At 37.0% G+C, this 13,227-nt stretch overlaps 1 protein-coding gene across 2 annotated transcripts in view; it reads right to left on the reverse strand.

The window, feature by feature from the left end:
• Positions 1-13,227, reverse strand: part of RAPGEFL1 (Rap guanine nucleotide exchange factor like 1) — a 75,098-nt gene that overhangs the window by 17,788 nt on the left and 44,083 nt on the right. For both annotated transcript variants that reach the window (XM_081971181.1, XM_081971182.1), the window contains exons 3-10: positions 13,012-13,165; positions 12,691-12,788; positions 11,781-11,893; positions 10,009-10,176; positions 8,584-8,681; positions 8,215-8,337; positions 6,965-7,143; positions 5,404-5,494 (exon numbers count right to left, since the gene is read on the reverse strand). In XM_081971181.1, coding sequence (XP_081827307.1) covers positions 5,404-5,494; positions 6,965-7,143; positions 8,215-8,337; positions 8,584-8,681; positions 10,009-10,176; positions 11,781-11,893; positions 12,691-12,788; positions 13,012-13,165 — 1,024 coding nt within the window. The remainder of the gene's footprint in view (positions 1-5,403; positions 5,495-6,964; positions 7,144-8,214; positions 8,338-8,583; positions 8,682-10,008; positions 10,177-11,780; positions 11,894-12,690; positions 12,789-13,011; positions 13,166-13,227) is intronic.

The raw sequence follows: 13,227 nt of genomic DNA on the forward strand, positions 1-13,227 counted from the left end.
TACTCAGAACTGAAAACTATAAAAGTAAATCTTAAATAAGGAAACATTCACGATTAATGCTGAAATCCTACTTGCTAAAACCCTGTTATATAAACTTCATGAGGAAAAGTCCTCAAATAAGAAACCTACTACTGAATTTTCTGGATCATACATGCTTCTTGTCTGCATCACTGCTTGATGCCAACACAGTTTGATGCCAAAGATTATTTGAAATTATAGGAGGAGCCCAGCTATTAAAAACTATGTGTACCCTCAATTCCTGATAAACAGGAAAAGTGGCTCTTGCAAAACAGCCAAAAGGAACATTGTGAATATAATGAACAACTTAGTGTCTCTCTATGTTTCTGTGTCAACAGGAGTTTGGGGAAAATGAATTCAACACTCACTATATCGCAACTGTGAATCTTTCAACATTTAGTGGCTTACAGTAGATACTTAAGGAATCTCAGTTTTCCACTCTATTGCTGTAACAAGGTTTTTTTAAAACCTGATTTTCAAAAAGTGTAAGAAAAATAATGAATTCTGGACTAGAGTCTTTTGATATCCTTACAGCCCTTCTTTTTTGCAATTACCTGTAGCCACAGGGGAAGGAGCATTAAAACAGTGATTCCATGCAGCACTTAATATAAAAACACTTAATGCAGCAAGTTCTTTCTTAAAGTCAGCATTGTTCCACCATATTTACTTGGAAACAAGCATTATCCTCAGAAGAGACATCCAATTTTTATTAAAAGCTTTCTTTGCAGCTTTAGCTACTTTTGCTGTTTCCTGCTGAATCCCTTTTTCCTCATTTTTTATTACTATGAAGTGGGGTTTAGCTTTTATTCTTTATTTTCTTTCAAGCTTTACCAAGCGAAACAAGGACAATTAAGAAGCATTTATCAGGTCTGCCAAGTAACACACTTTCAGCTGTAAGCAGACAGCCTACAATGAAATAAAAACACATTTTAGATGCTAACAATAATGCTTTGCATGTAAATAGACTGTTGACAGACATAGATTAGATATGAGCATGTTAAAGATGTTAATGCTTTCTAGAAGTGCAGAAACTACGTACAACAAATAAATATTTAAAAAGTACAATATAATAATTATAAAACCAGTAATTCCTAATAAACCTAAAATATCTGAGTAAACAAAAACATTTTCACTTGTGCCAACTATTTGTGCATCAAGCTTTCTTTTGCTAAATGGTTTCTCAAGCAAGGCACATCTAAATTTTTCCTTTTTTTAAAGTAAGAAAGAATAAATTACCATAAATCATGTTGAAAATAAAGACAGCCTGAAAATATAGAAAAAATTAATGCAATGATTTATCACCAGCACTGTCTGGCTCCCAAGTTTAAAAAAAGGTGCAAAGGATAGCAATTTCATAATTAGGTGTGGCAACCATCTTTTCCAACACTGCTGACTAATAGTTTACCGATTCCTCATTACTGTGATCACTAAAGCAAGAATGAAGGCAAATATACGTGTCCCAAAATAATCTTGCAGGATCCAATTTGGGTCGGTAATTGGGACCAGAGATTTTGTCATCCAAGGTTTCGGACTCATGCTGGAGCCCGAATCAGGGAACTTTTCTCTATCTCGGCACCAGCATGAGTACGAAAGCTCAGAAGACAAAACGTCTGGTCCCCGCAACTGATCCAGATTGGATCCCGCAGTAAAGCAAGACAAACATATAATCAAAGTCTTTTACTGCTGCTCCTCAAGATGGAATTAACTCCCTTTTACTCAGTGTCTACCAAAATCTAACCATGCTAAGGCAGGAATACAGAAAACTTTATAAACCAGTATTTTTCAAACTTGGCAAGATGTAGGGACCTCAAACCCCAGAATTTCCCATGCTGGCTGGAGAATTCTGTGAGATGAATGGCACAAACAGGATTATTTTGGAAGAAAGAGTCAGTGGAAACTGTAGAAACAAAATTACTCTAATCAATTTTAGATGCACTTAGTGGGACATCAAATGTCCAATTGGAAATTGAGACAAGAATGCCTTACATTCTGGTTAAGGCCTGGAATATGATGATAGTTTACTGGCTGAAAATTCAATCTTTCCTAGTGCGCTTGACCCTTCCAATCCTGATTAGATAACTTCTCCTCTCCCTGGAAACAGTTGATAGCAAGCAAGCTGCCCTTATATGGGCTTTTCAGATTTTTCTTAATCTCATTAGGCTATGATCAAACCAAGTAATTGGTTACCAACAGAATAAGAGATGTGGAAGTTCAGCTAGATGTTAATAAGATGTTAATACCTCTTCACATCAAAAATGGATTAAATGAAATAAATGGGCTACCTGAAAGACCTAACTTTTCCTAAGAGCAGCATAGCATTTTTAGAGATAGATTTAATATTCTACACTCAGCAATCCTGCAAGGCAGATATAATAAAACCCCTATAGCAGAATTAACGTGTACATGTGATAATAAGAAAGTTAAAAATATCTCACATATTTTACTATACTACAAATTTTACAGAGATATTAGCCATATATCCTCCCTCTATTGGAAAGATTTCTAGGGAGGCAGATTATTTTTATATGAACCACCTTATCCAAGATTCCAGCCATTACACGTACAGTGGCCAAATTTTGTACTACTGCAAAGATAAGGCAAAACCAGTTAAAGAAGTAAAGAGTTTTATTTTTTTCAACTTCTTGTTATTTGTTAAAAATTTTTTAGAAGACATATATTTTAGTATCGTCACATATTTTTAGAAGACATATATTGTAATAGGAAAGTTCAGAATATCATATTTGATGTACTTTATCATTGCCAATATATAATTTAACCCGGATTGTATTTATCCTTCATTCCTCCTTTTATTATTTTGTGTTGTTGGTTAATGACTGAGAAAGAAGGAAGGAAGAAAGGAAGGAAGGAAGGAAGGAAGGAAGGAAGGAAGGAAGGAAGGAAGGAAGGAAGGAAGGAAGGAAGGAACAAACCCTGAGGGTTAAAGGCCATAGATCTTAAAATTGTCAAGTTTGAAAAACACTATTATAAACAAACCTAATCTTAATCTTTCAAATCAGTTTTATAATCTCTTTATAAAAAGGGGTTAGTACCTGGGTCACATGGCCAGGAAGGAGGAGGAGTATAGAATGGAGCAGTCAGGAACATTCCAAAAAGACTTGTGGTGGTACAGTGGTTAGAATGTAGTACTGCAGGCTACTTTTGCTGATTACACGCAGTTTGGCAGAGACTCACTGGCTCAAAGTTGACATAGCCTTCCATCCTTCCAAGGTTGGTAAAATGAAGACCCAGATTGTTGGGGTCAATAGGCTGACTCTGTAAACGGCTCAGAGAGGGCTGTAAAGCACTGTGAAGTGGTATATAAGTGCTATTGCTACGGCTGGACCATTGAAATGCTTTGAAGGATTTTTTTAGGATATTTTTTTCTCCTGTAATGCCACATCAGGCTATTTGTGAACTCAGTCTTGCTTTTGTGGGTTATTTTTCCGACCTGAACTTGGAAAACTTACCTTCTTGATAAATAGTTTTGATTCTTTTTACGTAATTTCTGCCTGGCATTCCATTGAGTTGGAAATAAAAAGATAAAATTCATACTTCACAGAGATGGAAAGAAAGCAGTAGAAGCAACTAGTTACCTTGCTTCTTTCTGTGGTACCAGCTATCTTGGTTTATCAAATGGTTTAAAAATTCATACCTCAAAATATTAGTTGTGATATATAAATAGTATAGGTAAACAAATCTTATATACTGATTTATTGACTGACTGATTGATTTGTATGCTGTAACACACACCCTCTGGGATATTTCTAGCCTAAATCAATATAGATATGTAGGTAGATATTGGAAAGGAAAGAATAGAATCAGCTGGAAGGGACCTTGGAGGTCTTCTAGTCTAGTCTCCTGCTCAAGCAGGAGACCTATACCATTTCAGATAAGTGACTGACTAGTCACTTCTTAAAAACCCCCGGTGATGGAGTGCCCATGATTTCTGAAGGCAAGCTGTTCCACTGGTTAATTGTCCTCACTGTTGGGAAGTTTCTCTTTAATTCCAGGTTGCTTCTCTCTTTGATCAGTTTCCATCCATTGTTTCTTGTCCTGCCTTCTGGTGCTTTGGAAAATAATTTGACTCCCTCTTCTTTGTGGCAGCCCCTCAAATACTGACATATTGTTATCATGTCACTCCTAATTATTCTTTTTTTTAGACTAGTCAAACCCAAATCCTGCAGCCGTTCTTCATATGTTTTAGTCTCCAACCTTTGATCATCTTTGCGCTTCTCTGAACTTTTTCCAAAATCTCAACATCTTTTTTGTAGTATGGTAACCAAAATTGGTTGCAGTATTCCAGGTGTTGTCTGGGTTTGTATCTTGGTTTGCAACCTTGTCCTCACAGCTTTGTTCAGAAGCAAGTACATTGGGATAGACTTCCTTGTAGTTTCTTAGAAACTCCATGAAACTTCTTTCTGAGTTCAAAAATTATCTAAGTAAGGGATGAAGAACTGCTTCTTTGATACTCCTAGATCTCCCTAATCAGAAAAACTTGTTCCCTGTTATTAGGAGTAATTGTTATATTTTTATTTTGCTTTTCATGTATTAGAGCCAGATAAGCTGGATTTCATATCAAGTCCAAAACAATTTGGTTTGATTCTGGCTTGCTATGTTGTGCAGATTCAACTCCTGCAGTCTGCCCTAAAACATAAACTATAGTTTTAAAAATGAGAACGATGGTTGCAGTAAACCATAACAAGAAGTGAACTACTGCTCATCTTTCAAAAGACCTTTCAGTGAGCTGAAGTGTTATTCAAAGATTTTGAATTTACAAAAAATTATACTAGCATCATGAAATCTGTTATTTTTATTATTGACTCTGATCCTGCTTCCAAGTCACTGGAACTACTTAATTTCTCTTTACCGTGATGAGTTTAAAAAAAAAGCATAATAGATTTCACACCATGAAATGGACCTTCGACAGTGCTGGAATGAGGAAAATTCTACTGTAATACCTGTATAATTACAATTCCCAATGAGATGAAGGCAATCTCCTAGGACATAGCATAAAATGAGTGTTGCTAAAGAATCTTTGCGACATGATTAGAGGCAAGTAAGCAAAGATCGCATAGAATGAACCAATTGAAATGAAGGAAGTACTTCAGATTTGTCCAACTTAAATGCATCTATTCCAGTCATAATGAATTATGGATAATCTGGATCTAATGTCCAGTAGTTTTTAATTGTTTTTAAGATGATGGTATAATGAGAATTTCTCAGGATGCCTTTAAAATTTTAAAACATTATATTGCACACCCTTAACCATTTGAAATATAAAAGTTTAACTGCGAATCTTGGTGAACAAATAGTGTATATGAGAGAAAAAGAGATAACTGAGATTAAAAATACATAGAAATCCATTACTCTTCATCATCATCTTACCTCCCAGGTGAGGCGTAAACGACTGACAGGTGCATTGTTCAGTCCTATAACCACAGCATAGAACGTTAACATGTCCTGATGCTGTTTACATCTATGGGCAGAAAATAAAAAGATAGCTAAGAACCAAACCAGAAAAATATTAAAACTGAGCAGTTTCAACTGATTGTACCATACCTGCTCTTAATAGTCTGATATCAATCAGTAAAATAGGAGAAGCCATCTTGGCTGTTATCATAGCCCCCTTACTACTTATATGCATAAGACATAATGACCCTTAAATCTATGTTGTCTTAATTGCAGTCAAATTTTCTACCCTGTTACACTCCCGAGTGCCATTTGAGTAAGAGGGGGAGGAGGAGATGAAAAGAGAGAGAAAAAGGTGCAAATAAATGCCTCCACCTTGTCTTCTCACACTTCTGAACCCAGATAGGCTGCCAAGGCTCAAAGAGAAGCAGGGGGTGGAAAGGGAAATGAGAAGGGATGTGACTTTATAGTCAGCAAAATCTGAACTACCGAATTCATATATATATCTGCCTCCACTGTGGCCAAAATGCAGCTAAAGGGATGTAAAACACAACCTATACAAATGATTAGCAGGATGCTAAAAGTAAGTGCTACCTAGATAAATGATAAGAGGAAAGGCAACACTGTCTTCCATGAAATCCATAGGATATAAACATTATTTGTAACCAAATCATAGCCTTTGCAAATCCGGGTATTTAGAGCACATCTCTAATCTGAAAAATATTCCCCAAGGCCATAATTTGTCACCCAGTGTGTTTCATAGCTATGCTCAACCTCTTCCTTCTCCTCAAGGCCCCAGGCCTTTCTACTGCAACATCCCCTTATCTAGTAAACAATCTAAGAAGGAAGCTTGAGCAAAGGCTCAACTGTCATTGGATATTAAAGCCAACCAGGATGGTGAAATAAGTTTGACTTTCCTAGCCGTTAACCTTAAAGGAACCAACAGAAGTGGACTGACCATGCAGGGAAGAAGCAGGGAAGAACATAATGGTTGAACAGGACAAGAAATGAGAAAAATTGAAAGCTAAGATTTCACAGTATATTCTGCAAACCTTTCTGAATTCCAATATTCTTATTTTACAGATTTCAAGATATTGGAATATATTCATTAAAGAACTGAAAGTTGGCCAAAAGAGAATATGAACTGCCTGTAACTACAGAGGAAGATGATTGCCTTAATTCACCCTCTTTTTGGGACTGCTTGAAATTCAAAGAAGTTGAATATTTTCAATTATCCTCCTTTTGAATGTTAAACCATTTCCCTTAATGCAGCATGTTCTTCTAACCAGAGCATCCTCATGTGTGTTTGTGTGTCAAAAAAGTCCAGATGGCAGCCACAACTGCGCAATTAAACTCTGCTGTTGTTTACTTGCATCACCCATGCAACCCTTATAAAAAGGGCTTGGGGCTTTGAACATTTGGGAAACATTAACTACCTCATGTCAAATAACAGAAGGAGAACCATCATCATCAGTGACATTATGACTGTATTAAGAGTAATCCCATTGTGAAAAAAGGGCCAAAATATGGCACTCACACAGCAGCAATCTTGATGAATTTCTTGAGCAAGTGAGCCCGCTTTCCTAGAGAGTCACAGAGTAATACTTCAGTGGCCACCCAGTGCTGAACCTCACTGCAGCGCTGCAGCAGCAATTCCAGATTGGCAGTCTCCCGTCGGCCACGTTCCCCATGGAACACATAGTCCACAAATTCTAGCTATAAAGAAATTGAAAAGGAAAGAGAGTAACCAATGGGCCTTCTGAGACCCAGATTGAAGGCTTCACCCTAGTGCTAAGCGTCTCATTTACATGAACTCCTTTCATTGATGAGTCTGTGTCACACATAACAAGGAGAAAGGGGGCAGAAACCAAACTGGAGAAAAGATAAGGCTAAGTAAAGCCAAGTTGTCATATTGGATCAGTTCAAGCCACAAAATGGTAAAAGCCAAATGACTGAATATTCTTTGACACTTGCTGTCCTCGCCTTACAACTGATTGCTTAGTGACCATTGAGAATTACAGAATTCCCAGGAGTACTTATGACCTAGTTCTAAAGTTCAAATCCACAGACACATGACAACATTTTGGGTTCTCAGCAACCAGGCCACATTTATGACCACTTGCACTATCCCATGATCACTTGACGGCATTTTACAATGTTTTTGCTGAAAACTGGTATTTACTTCCAGATTTCGGCAAAACTAGCCCAAAGCAAACAATTGGTTAAATTAATGACCATGGCATTTGCTTAATGACCACATTTGTTTAACCACCACTGGGGGAAGGGGGGAGTAATAAAATCAGGTCAGTCACTCTTGTGCTGTTATTATTGTAATGAGGACAAATTTGTTAGCATTTCAAGGATGACTGGATGATGATATATGATGTTTTAAGTCTCTAGTAAAAAAAACAACAACCAATGTGTCAGAGAACAAGCTCCTAACCTCATCTTTTTCCAAACATTCAGTTATGAAAACATCCTGCTATTTTGAGGTACAAAATATCAGCCAAGCTTTTCCATTTCTGAAAATTCATTTTAAAAAAATCTAAGAATGGCAGAAAGTACAGTTCTCCTTGCAAAGTTTGAATAGGCCTATTGAGAAGCTCCCTCTACCCAAAGTAGTCTAGCATTTCAAGGGAACACTCACTACAGTATAGAATTACACAGAAGTAGGAATCTGAGGCATCTCTGAATGTATATTTAGGTCTCCTAGGAAATCAGTGTCCAAACATATCTGGAAGAGATCAAGTTAGGAAGGTTATGTTTGGTTTGGTTTGGCTTGCTCACCTCATGGACACAACAGAAGAGTTCCCAGTGGAAGGCTGTCAGGTGATTTGCTACATCCTCAGCTTCCATTCGGTGGATCTCTGTGTCACCTGGTGATACTTGGATTTCCTCTGGGAGAGGGACCTGCAGAAAAGATCAAACTGATGGGTATGTTACCAGTAGAAGATCTGGGTATGTATGTGTGTAAATGTGTATCTTTCTATAAGCATACATAACGGGAATGGAGGGAGAAATATTTACATATGTTGGAAAGCTGGAGAGTAAAGATGAACTGCAACCATGAACACAGCAACTCCAACCACAAAGACTCACAACGTGAAAGCCATACTGACATGACAAAGAGAACAACATCCAAGGAAATCCACTTACCAAGGATGGAAAAGTATCCTTAGTACAGGCAAAAAGATGGCTGTTTATTCCCAAGGTAGTGAAAACACACTCTTCATTAGGCTGTAGCACAGTTTTATCTGAGATTAGGGATGAAAGTGATTGAACATTACTGAATTATCTGGATTGGCATATAAATACCCTCCATAACATTTTTATTTTTAAAACAATAAGTTGATTGTAGGTTCATGTCCTCATGAAGTCTATAAATCCTCCTTTCAATGAACACACATTTTATGCTTCAATATGTAGCTGGCCCACTTTTTTTGACATCTGGCACCAGTGGAGTTTCTCACAGTGCAATCACATCTGGAATGCCTAAGGTAAGAACTCCCCCCCCCCAAAAAAAAACAATTTGTCCTATCTTGTGTATCTGAACACCCTGGAGAGTTACAATTGGCTCAGCCTGGGACACCATTTATAAGTATTATTTCATTATTTCATTTTTGGCTTTAGACTTAAGTGTTGAGACTTTCCTAGTCTTTAAAACCAAACTCTAGGCAGAAGGACTTTCACTCATTAAGTCTTCCACAAAGCAGACAAAGGAACAACATACAACATAACTATCTTCTATTTCACTTTGTTATTATGTATATATGTTGACAGCAGCAAGATATACACAAAAATAGAAAGACGATTCCTACTATGGATGAGTGGTTGCAGAAATTGATGGAGCTGGACAAAATGGCAAAATTGACTACTTTGATTAAAAAAAAGAACATAAGTACTTTTGTTTCCACATGGAGACCAATTCTGAACTTCGTGCTTGAAGTAGAAAAGAATGAAACTTTGATTTAGGGTTTCACCAAGTAGATTGATAAATCTTTACAGAAATGGCTTGTTCATATGAAAAAGCAAAAAGTTGTGATTTGATGTTAGTGCCTTATTTTACTGCAACAGAGAGAATCGGAAGTCAATGCTTTTTCTTTTTTTCCTTATCCTTCTTCACTTCTCTTCCCCCTTTTCCTCCCCTCTGCTTTTTTATTTACTTTTGTATTTTACAATATTTTATAACTCAATAAAATGTTAAGCTGGAAAAAAGAACTAACTTCTATTTCAACTTACGTTATTGAATAATTAATTAATTATTCATGAATTCACTACTTTGTTTCACTTGCTGTACATGTACATTTCCCTGCATACTATACCAGGTCTACCACCTTCTTCTTAGGCCTCATTCTGGTGCAACAAACAAGAAAACCTAAATGTGCTTCATTTTGACCAGGAGCAAAATGAATCTACTATTGAGACAATGAAAAAGATGGCAGTAAGATGCAGTAGTAACTATAACTTGTTGTCCTTTTCCCCTCTTTGACCTTTTATTTTCTGAAGTTTTTGAGTTTCAAGATTGGAAGGATAACCCAAACCACAGAGGTGTCACTATCATTCTTCCTGAGGGACAGATACCTCCTGATGATGCAACAGCCACCAGAATGAGAGCTTCCTCCCGTGTAGGCTGTTCATCAGAATATTGAAGTTTCTCGGTCACTGACGTGAGGATGTCCTGCACAGAGGCTGAGAGGCGGCTGCGGATGGTGACATAGGAGTGGTCTGGCATATAGACTCGGCAGAAGACTAGAAAAAAGAGGAGACAACCAAACTGCTGAAACCTGGAATAGCAAGGAACTTCAATGATGGCTTGAATCCTATCAGTGTCTCTGAGACTGGCCACAGTTAGATGTGATCAAGCCAAGATGTTGCATTGGGAAAAGCCTGTAATGTTAGTCCTCCAATATGGAAACAGCAGGAACAGTCAACACTGGTGGAATTTTGTTGCTTCTAGATAGATTAAGGAGTTTCCTGGTTTCATCACTCATCTGGAAAACTATATCTAGGACAATGACAAGAATGCTGCTTAATTTCCTCTCTTACCCCCTTAAATACAGATCTTGAGATATCACTCATGGCATCGCAAGTTAGACTTCTATAATTTGATTTGTGTGACACTTTGAAATTTCAACTCATAGAAAAGCCCAACTTATGATGCAGGTGAATCCCTGGAACATGCAGCATCAGTGTCCCTGTTTGTTCCTGCCCCATTACTGTCTTATAAACCTAACTTGATGCTGCTGAATGATTACTGAGATATTTTTAATTTTTAAAATCTTTTGAACATGCGGACTTAATTTTTAGCTCAGCTCATTCCTATGTTATCATGCCAAATTCTTAGGATGTAGTATGAAAAAAAACTTATTTCTGCTTCATTTGGCATACCTTTTTTCTGCAAAAACAGACGAACTGGAGACAGTGAAAAGGAGCATTATTGCAGTGTTTTCCAAACTTGGCAACTTTGAGGTGTGTCAGCTTCCACCCTGAGAATTCCTCAATCAGCAAGATTGACAAACTGTACTTTAAACTAAGTTATGATTTGCTTCTCCTTTTATATATCTCTCTCTCTGCTTATTGTTTTTTTTTCTCTTTAGGTAGGTGACATGATTAGAAGTTAGAGAGGAAAGAAAGGGAAAGTCTTTTAATAAAGGGTGACATGATTAAAAGTTAAAATAAGTGATAGAAATAAGAGAAGAGGAATATTAGTGTATACATTTTTATATAATAAGATGGAAGTAATAATAATAAAAAATGTGGAACAGTTGAACAATGATAGACTGCAACCTAATATAAATGTGTATTATTATTAGAAATAAATGTTGACTGAATGTAACAATTATAATTAACTTTAATAGCTTTATTTGTATTAGAATGTATGACACCCAGATGCCACAATATTCACACACTGATTTGATACATTTATAAAAAAATAAAATAAATATTTTAAAAAAAACCTAACTTGACTGCTTTTACTTTTCCCCTACTTTCTCTAATCTCTTATTTTCTGACCTTTGAAAAGGCTGCAATAGAGAAGGCAGAAAAGAAAGCAGATGTCATTGTGACATTTTTCTTGGGAGACAACAGTCCTAATTGGAAATGCACAAATTCCGCCATAACAATAATTTTGAGAGAATGCCAAACCACATTCTAAACATTCCAAGTGGATGTTTTGGTCTGGAAAAGTTGAATGGCAAATCCTGTCTAATTTATTCAAGAGTTTGTGTGCATTTGCAAATTTTTGCCAATGGTAGGATGAGATTGTATCGCTATCCTTATTCAGTTCCTATAAACAAAACTTTAATTTTATTCTCCCTTCCACCCCACTGCCAAGGATACTCTTTATTACTTACTTTCATCAGATCCACGGAAAGCAACTCGGGTTTGAAGACATGAATCTATGCGGCGAAAATGTCTGAATAAAGGCTTGACCTGCTTACTGGGTGCTTGGGTTTCTTCAGTCACTCTGTAGCCAGATGGCAAGATTTAGAAGCCAGAAGAGACAGTAACTACATCCTCCAAAATAGCTATGACTGACACAATTCACTAAGCTACAAAGCATCCAATCACATTATAAGTTAGTGCGTTATGCAAATTTGGCCAATGCGACAAGCATCTATGTCCCATTTCCCAATGGGTCCAACAGCAGCTTCAAGATCTGAATCTATTATTTTTGAAATTAAATCATGCAATCTGAGAAATAATTGATTCCCAGTTAGAAATGGCAATGTTTAATTTCCTTTCTGGGAGTAAGATGCTCCTGAAGTACGTAACTACCTCATCAGGAGAGCTTTAAAAATGACAACCACCCAAAATAGTAGGTAGTCTGTGAAGCTCCTACAGTAGAGGTGTTACATGTAAATCCCTAGCAGCACCCTCATCATTCAAGCCATTCCATTTTGGACCAGTTGGTTTCCAAGTTATTTTCATGGACAATCTCATCTAATGTGCATAGCAATAGTCTAGACAAGATACAAAGATAATAAGAGCTTTTAGATCAAGATAAGATTGTAACTAGCATACAAGATATAACTGTGCAAAGGACTCCCTAGACACAGCTTCCACCTGATCCCCAAATATGAGCTTAGAATCCAGGAAGACCCCTCTATTATGAATCACTTTAACCCAGGATAGTTTAACCACATTCAGAATAAAAAAAATGATATTAAAAATGCTTCTATGACCACCGTTACGCTGACTTACCTGGATTCAGTCCAAATGGGAACCAAAACTTTCCCATCCATGTTGCCATGTTTAACTTACTTGAGTTCCACTGTGTCCACAAGTTGATGTAACTTCAGGATTTCATCTTCCAGTTTGTGGTAGAGGGATGCATCTTTCATGATCAGCAAATACAGATCCTGAAAGTGAAGAGAATGTTGCTTGGGCCAAATAACATCAAAGTGCCTAAACAAAGTAATAGCAACTACTGCCCAACGGCATCTAGCTAACCATGAAACTTACCTCCTTAGACATATGAAATAACGTTTAGAAAAACAACGATTGGGATCTTGTAATCCAGCCATATCCATTTCTTAATTAGTTCGTTCTCATGAAAGCAGGGCAAAAAAAGCTCTGTAATACCTTGATGACTTTGCCAGCCTTCTCTTCTTCTTGCAGAATCCCCTTGAATGTTTCAAGAAAGTGCAGTAAAATGATCAAAACTGCTCGTTTCCGGTGCACAGCCTCGTCTTCTTTCCAGCATGGTGGGGATGGGATTGCTGACGCCGTCATGAAGGTAGCAAAGGCAGGTTAAGGTAAACCCACAGCATGAAGTTTCAAGAAAGAACAAATAATTAG

Source organism: Natrix helvetica (genome assembly GCF_964273705.1).
Source record: "Natrix helvetica genome assembly, chromosome: Z".
NCBI lineage: Eukaryota > Metazoa > Chordata > Lepidosauria > Squamata > Natricidae > Natrix > Natrix helvetica.